Source organism: Podarcis liolepis (assembly GCF_965112155.1).
Source record: "Podarcis liolepis genome assembly, chromosome: 7".
Classification (NCBI taxonomy): Eukaryota; Metazoa; Chordata; class Lepidosauria; order Squamata; family Lacertidae; genus Podarcis; species Podarcis liolepis.
The window spans coordinates 82,687,743-82,695,737 of record NC_139561.1 but is presented as its reverse complement, the minus strand read 5'-3'; the positions used below and the strand labels follow the sequence as shown (position 1 = coordinate 82,695,737).

Genomic DNA, 7,995 nt, shown 5'->3' with positions numbered 1-7,995 from the left:
TCTCTCAAGGGAGGGGCAGGAATGCTTTGAATAGTCTGGCCGACCCCTTTCAGCGCTGATAGGGCGTACGCGCTGCCTGTCTCGGGAGGTGGGGAATGCGCAAGTTCTGGAGGCGAGCTATTGGCTCGTACGAAAATCTGTCACGGAGTTGTGGGTGCCGATTGGACAGTGGCTCCAGCTGGTCCAGATTCATTCACCATTTTGTCTGTTGGAGTAAAAGGGGCTCGGAGGGGCCGAGAGGGGCTCGGGCTGGACCATCGGAGAAGCGGGGGAGGGGGAGTAAAAACTGGACTGTACCAAGACTCCCTGCAGAAAGAATTCTGGCTATCCTAAACTCCCTGGAAAGAGGGAGTCATTCAGGTAAGGGGGGTGATATTAACTCCTGTGCCCCCCTTCCCAAGGAGGGGGGGGGAGAGGAGGCTCCACAAAGGGTTAACATCTTCACCATAGCCTCCAAAGGAAAAGGAGGGGGGTGGGATGCACCAACTTTACACCCCCTCCTCCCCATTAGGTCCCGGGAGGTTCTAACTCCTGCAGCCCTAAAATGGGGACCCTCAGAGTTGCAAGGCAGCAGGAGGAGGGCAGCAGCAGCAGAGATGCCCGCTTTTTATGTGCCACAACTTTTGGTGGTTTTATGCAAAAGAATTCTGGCGGCGGGGGGATGCGATCCCTTTTGCAGCTGCTAAGGCAGGTGGGATCAAGGCGGGAGACCAGCTTTGCCCCCCCCCCCAGCTCCCCTTTCCTGGGCATGTTTGGGAGGGCAAAGTGGGTTGTGATGCACCACCAGAAGAGGAGAGGGGGGGCTGATCCTGGCTGTGGTGGGATGACTTTGAGCAGGGCAGCGGTCCAGGCTGAGACCCAACACCAGTTACAGTATTATGGGATGGGAGGATTGGCAGGGAGGCCTGGCCATTGTGTGTGCGTGGCAGGAGGTGTTTGTGTGTGTTGGGGTGGGGGTGGAGAGAAAGAGAGAGCGGAGAGGAGTTGCATAACATGGGAGGGGTCTTTGGGAAGTTAGTTGCGTGGTGGGAGCGTTGTCAAGAGCGAAGGAAAGTCTTCTGTTCAGCCTTTGGGGTGAGCAAGGTCACTTGTGGGAGGTGCTGTGGGGTAGAGGGTCTGTCTTTCAGATATAAGGCTATGGGCAGGAGCAGATGACACTTTGCTGGCTTTTGGGAGGGGGCTGCTAAGGAAGGATGGCATGGCTGTGTGTATATGACTCTGGGGGGTAGTAACGTGAAAATACTCCAAATATTTCCTATATGGGGCAGGTGGGGGGGGATTGTGCAGGGAGAAGGTGTGTGGACGAATTAGGGTCTAATTATTCCCCAGCCACATGAGGTATTAGCATGGGGACCTGTTCTGATGGCCAGTTTCAGCCCAAGGGTATGTGGAGTAACAGCATGTGCCTCTGAGCGCATAAAGAGTGCCGCTGCTTCATCACTCGGGAACAGAGCACCCACATCTTCAGCTGAAGGAATCCAGAGCAGATATGGGGGAAAGGTGGGAGAAGAGGAACATGTTTAGAGGGTTTGAGATGGGGGCAGCAGCCATGGAGAGTCTGGCATAACCTCTCTCTCTCGAGGAAGCTTGAAGCCAAGGAGAGTGTCCGGAATGATAACATTAGGAATGTTGTGTCGAGCCAATCCTTGAGACTGTTCGTCCATAGTCTGTTTTTTCCAGGAAGCCTCTTCTCCCTCCCTTTTTGGTGGGGTGTGGGGAAGAGGAGGGGATTTGGCCTACGTCCCTGCTTGCCGCCAAGCGGATGGGTTGCAACTCTTCCACATTCCTTTGCACCCTGCTCCTGTCTCCAGGCCTCAGATGAGAAGGGAACGAGGAAGGATTCCTCCAGAGGTCTCTGAGCATTCCTCTCCCCGCCCACCAGCTGCACCCAAGCTGGTAGCAGGGGGAGACATGTGAACAAGGAAGGTGCCTCCCTCTGCAGAACACGGGGTTCTTTGGGTTTTGTTGCACCCCTTACCCGGGTAGCACATTATGGAAAGCCGTTGAGAAACTGTGTTTGCCATATTGAACAAGTGAGGATATGCCGTTTTCTTGAGCTGCCTCATGTTGGGATAGACGTGTGAGTTTCTTCTCTGGCCTTTGGCACAATGAAGCACAGACAAACTCGGGAAGCATCTGATGAGGTAAACAGAAATGGAGAGAAGTGTATCTCAAGAGATGCTGGAATGGGTGAAAGCTTCTTATTATGCTAGCCCAATTTGTTTCAGGCCGAGCAAGCCTCCTTGAGGGGGCTTATCTTACACATTTCTTTATAAGCTGCTCAGCGAACATCCGTTCTGAGGGACCTTGCAGGGCAAAACTTGCCTGGTCCTTACGGCATAACATCCAGTCCCCAGGACCCTTTCGCCTCTCACTTTTTATTCCCCACGGATGCTTCTGCTGTATAATTAAAAATGAAGGCAGAGGACCCCCTCCTCGTGCTAACATTACCCGGGGGTCACTTATTCAGAACGTTGAAGGTGCAAGCCGTACCATACCGAAGCCTGTACTCTATCTTAAGTGTTAACGCCTTCATCTGATGAAGAGTTCTGTGTTGCTTGAATGCTTGCTCTCCCATTCTGTAGAATGGTGACGGGGAGCCTGTGACCTTCCAGGTATTTTTTGGACTCCATTTCCCATCAGCCCCAGCCAGCGCAGCCAATGGCCAGGAAGGATAGAGTTGTAGTCCGGTGGTGTTAAGAGGGACTTGGGTTCCCCCTTCCTGATTTACAACATAGCGTAGTTAAGTGTCATGACTGGGGGGGGGGGAGCTGGAAGGGATCCCTGAGGGTCATCTATTCCAACCCGCTGCAATGGAGGAATACCTAAGCTCTTTTATTTATTTCATTTGTTCTTGATTTCATTGGCAATGGTGCCAGGGGTGGCGTATGAGTGCTACCCAACCATTCGTGTATCCTGCCCATTGCCCGCCAAAGCGGTGTTTGTGTTTTCGCCATTTCTGAATACAGTGGTACCTCGGGTTAAGAACTTAATTCGTTCTGGAGGTCCGTTCTTAACCTGAAATTGTTCTTAACCTGAGGTACCACTTTAGCTAATGGGGGCCTCGCGCTGCTGCTGTGCCACCGCTGTGCAATTTCTGTTCTCATCCTGAAGCAAAGTTCTTAACCCGAGGTACTCTTTCTGAGTTAGCGGAGTCTGTAACCTGAAGTGTCTGTAACCCGAGGTACCACAGTATAATTATATGAGGTGAAGGAGCTCAGGGCTGGGAGGTGGGCAGAGAGTTATGGGACGGGGCAAAAGTATGGAATATGTTGCTACAAGCCTCACACAAGCGAGAAGTAGCAGGTGGGTTTGTGCTTGCGGGAAGGGTCTTTTTTAGGGTTCGAGCTGGGAAAAGACAATGGGAGTAGGGAGCATTTTAAGAATTGTATTGCAGGGGGTTGGACTTGATGACCTTTGGGGTTCCCTTCCCACTCTGCAATTCTGTGATTCTACAAGAAGACTTCTGAATCAGGCCAAAGGCCCATCTGATTCAATGCCTAGTTCTCACAGTGGCCCTATATTTGTTTCTGGGGAACCAGTGAGCAGAACGTGAATCATAGAGTTGGAGGGTCGTCTAGTTCAACCGCCTGCAATGCAGGAATCTATGGCCCAATGTGGGGTTTGAACCCATGACCTTTGGATTAAGAGCCTCAAGCTGTACACAAGAGCACTCTCTCCTGTGGCTTCCAGCAACTGGTGTTAAGAGGCATTACTCCCTCCCAATTGTGGAGGCAGAGAATGGCCATGGAGCGTACAGCCACCAATGGGTTTATTCCCCATGAACTCGTCTGCTCCTCTTTTAAAGCCATCCAAGCTGGCGGCTGCCCCTTGTGGAAGTGAGTTCTGCACTGGCGAAGAACTTTCTGCCCTGAATCTTCCCAGCATTCAGGTTCATAGGATACCCAAGAGTTCTGTCATTAACTGTTTAGGATATAATGGATGCTTTCACTGAAATTCCTGCATTGCATGGGGCTTGGACCCTTTAGGGGTGCCTTCTAACTCTATGATTCTGTATGACATCCCTGCTCTTTAGCTTAAAACAAAACCCCCAAGTTCTGAAAAGCTGGATGGCTGCAATAGTGGGGAAGGAGAGGCCAGATCCTTGGACCAGTGAGAGAGCAGGTATGGGGTTTGTCACTCTGGTTCGCTGGAACCTCGGCAGAACGAGCCTCTGCCTGCTCTTGTAACCTTTGCCTCTTGTCTTTCTCTTCTCAGCTCCCTGAGTCCACACCCAGCCTGGAGGGAATATGAAACCAGCGAGGAAGGCTGCTGGCTCCTCCTCTAGCAGCAGCAGCAGCAGCAGCCGCTCCCCACCCTCCACTCGGGCAGCCAAGGCCCAGAAGCGCAAGGCCACTGAGGAGGGGCCCAAGCCCGAAGAAGAAGCAGGGGAGGAGTCTCTAGATCAAGCCCCGCCTTTCCCAGGTGCCCGGTGCCTGCAGCCGCAGATGGATCCCGGCCTGCAGGAGTTGGCAGGGACGCCCGAGGACCCCTACAAGCTGCCCGAGGGGGACAGGGACCCGGGGACTGAGGCCTGCGGGGCGGAAGCCTCCCTGAACCGCAAGACGGCCACTTTCAAGTCGCGGGCGCCCTGCAGGAAGTGCCCGGGGGGCGACGAGTCGAACGGCAGTGAAGGCGCGGTGGGGCCAGCCGAGGACGAGCCCAGGCGCTGCCCCTCATCCAGCACCGACACTGCAAGCGAGCACTCTGCGGACGAGAACGACAAGGGGGCAGGGGACGCCTGGGCCACGGCCCCGAGCGACTATGACCTGCGGCAGCTGCGCTCGCAGCGGGTGCTAGCCCGGCGTGAAGGGCTCTTTCAGCCAGCCGTAGTGAAGCAGATCCGCCGTGGGCAGGACTTGGGGGTGCAGTTTGTGGGCGACCGCGTCACGGCATACTATGAAGGGGCTCTGGGCTCCGGCGCGGTGGACGTGGTCCTGGACGCCACGCCTCCGCCGGGGGCCTTGGCGGTTGGCACACTGGTCTGCGCTTGTGTGGACCCCGAGGAGACGGCCTACCGGGAAGGCACTGTCGTCGAGGTGAGCGCCAAGCCGGCTTCCTACAAAGTTCGCTTCACCCGCCCCGTCGTCCTCCCTGGCACTGCGGCAGCCCGCAAAGACTCCGCCTGGGTGACACGCTCGGCCCTGCGCCTCTTGCGCCCGCCGTGGAGTTGCGAAGCTGCCCCCGAGGACAGCAAGCCGCCTGAAAAGTCACCTCCGTTGCCGGAAGAAGAGAAGGTCGCCCTGGCCCTCCCGTGCCCCGACCCGAAACAACCAGAAGACGCGGAAGTCTCCAAGATCAGCGCCTGCGTGCGGGCAGAGGAAAAGTCCGTGGTGGTGCCGCCCCAGATCCTGTCCCCGCCCAAGTCCCCTGCTTTCCCTCGCCTCCCCGAGCAGCCGTCCCCACTGCTGAGCCCGGATGCGAGCGGGAGCCGCAGCAGCAGCGTCATGTCCGTGGACAAATGCAGCACCCCGGGCTCGTCTCGCTCCCGGACTCCCCTCACAGCGGCCCAGCAGAAGTACAAGAAGGGGGACGTGGTGTGCACGCCCAACGGCATCCGCAAGAAGTTCAACGGGAAGCAGTGGCGGCGGCTGTGCTCCCGGGAGGGCTGCATGAAGGAGTCGCAGCGGCGCGGCTACTGCTCCCGCCACCTCTCCATGCGCACCAAGGAGATGGAGAGCCTCTCGGAGGGGCGGGCCAGCGGGCTGCGGGAGGGCAGTGCCGAATTTGACTGGGATGACACCTCGCGGGACAGCGAGGCCAGCAGCGCGCGGGGGGACTCTCGGCCCCGCCTGGTGCCCCCCGCTGACCTGTCCCGCTTCGAGTTCGATGAGTGCGAAGCGGCTGTCATGCTGGTCTCCCTGGGCAGCTCTCGCTCGGGCACCCCTTCCTTCTCGCCCGTCTCCAACCAGTCTCCCTTCTCACCGGCACCCTCTCCCTCTCCTTCGCCCCTCTTCGGCTTCCGCCCAGCCAACTTCAGCCCCATCAATGCCTCGCCCGTCATCCAGAGGGCTGCCGCCCGCAGCCGCCACGTCAGCGCCAGCACGCCGAAGGGTGTCGGTGGCGCCGTGCTGAGCCCTGAGATGCTGCACCACGCGGCCTCCCGCGAGCGTCACCATTCGGGCATCACCTTCCAGACCAACCTCACTTTCACCGTGCCCATGAGCCCCAGCAAGCGGAAAGCCGGGGACTCTCACCACAGCAGCACGGGCTCGGCAGCCGACTTCCACAAGAACGAGAGCCTCGACTCGGGCGTCGAGTCTGTCTCGCACACACCCACTCCTTCCACACCAGCTGGCTTCCGGGCCGTGTCGCCCGCCGGGGCAGGGCCCTTCTCCTCCCGCTCCCAACAGGCTTCCCCGCTCTTGCTGGTGCCCCCGCCGGCAGGGCTGACCTCCGACCCCAGCCCCACCGTGCGCAGGGTGCCCGCCGTGCAGAGGGACTCACCCGTCATCGTGCGGAATCCTGACGTGCCGCTGCCCTCCAAGTTCACCGAAAAGCCCCTGGAGGGGAGGGTGGGCAGCCCGCGGGCGGGGAAGGCCGGCTCCAAGGAGCATCTTCCGGGCAAGGGGCAGCTGCAGATGCCGGTGCCCATCAACGTGGGCCGGACTCTTCCTTCCAGCCAGCCCTGCGTGGTTTCCGCCTCCGAGCAGGCCCCGCCCATCTTCAGCGTCTCCTCCCCCTTCCAGCCAGTCGCCTTCCATCCTTCTCCTGCAGCCCTCCTGCCTGTCATCGTCCCTGGAGAGTACACCAGCCACCCCACGCCCAAGAAGGAGATAATCATGGGAAGGCCTGGGACAGGTGAGTTGGGCTGGTTGCTTAGTTTGTTTTCGTCTTCTGGCACAGTTTTCAATCCCTGTGTGGACTGCATTTGATGGTTCCCAAGATTCATTCTGTTGAAGATGAAAACGAGGCACTTGTCTGTACGTTAGGCCCTGTGCATATACCTGCTTTGAATCCGCTCTGACTTTGCACTAACTGTTTTCTTCTTTGCACCGAGAGAGGCTGCGTCTCTGTTTCGGAAAGAGAGTGGAGATCTTGTGTTTTGTATGGCCTAGTGGCTGAGAGAGTTTGCTTTGGATCTAGGCCCTGGAGATCTGATTTCAGCAGCCACTGCCGCCCTGCTGCTGTTAGCAAGTACTCCTTTTTTGGGCAGCGGCAGCAATAGCGTCCTGCTCTGCAGGGTTGTTGTGAAAGCAAGGGCATTCAGGACGGTGAAGGACATTGTGAACTGAAAGTGCTCCATGAGTTGTAGGTGCAAAGAGATATTTCACTCAGTGCTGTTTGGAAGCAAGAAATGTACGCTGGCTTTGAGGCTGCATCTAGGAGGGAGTTTGAAAGTGTCCACATAGTTCATCTGAGGATAGTGTTTTTCTTCAGCTCTGTGCAGCCAACCTGGTCCGGATGTGATTCAAACATGACAATGAAGGGAAGGCGAAAGGTTTTTTGGTGCTCCATTTTGGGTTTGTACCCTAACCTCCTCTTAATAGCTGGTGCAATGTTAGAGACTCACATATGTAAACTAGGCACCAAATGGCTTCTTAAGCCAAGGTTACAGTCGAGAAAATGGAACGTCTAGTTGCCATTTTTGGGCAGGTCTTATTTTTCAAAGGATGGACTGAATGTGGTTGATTTTCAGTTAAACGTCTGGCTATTTAAGATGACAACCTTGAGCTTTGTTAAGAACTTTGAGAACTTAAAGAAGGAAAGTCACTTGATGCAGTGACAGTCCACATATATATTGGCCTATTCCGACCTCTCTCTTTTTATGGACCATTCATAATGTAGGAATATTCTTCACAACTGTGAATGTGAGCCAGGCAGTGGGGTGGGGTAAGTGAAGACAACCGACAACAATTAACTATGACGTCGTTCGCTGCTCCTGCTCAGGCTGCACAGAAACAGCATTTGGGTTCCAGAAATTCACCCTGACCTTGCAGATAAAATATAACTGATAGAATTCTCCAGGATGTGTTATTGGTGCGTGAAAACAGT

At 56.1% G+C, this 7,995-nt stretch overlaps 1 protein-coding gene across 1 annotated transcript in view; it reads left to right on the top strand.

Annotated features, from left to right (window-relative positions):
• The first annotated feature begins 208 nt into the window (after positions 1–208).
• CIC (capicua transcriptional repressor) overlaps positions 209–7,995 on the top strand; it is a 46,667-nt gene continuing 38,880 nt past the window's right edge. Inside the window, exons 1-2 of the mRNA XM_083515471.1 lie at positions 209–360; positions 4,219–6,801. Coding sequence (XP_083371597.1) covers positions 4,251–6,801 — 2,551 coding nt within the window. The 5' untranslated portion in view covers positions 209–360; positions 4,219–4,250. The remainder of the gene's footprint in view (positions 361–4,218; positions 6,802–7,995) is intronic.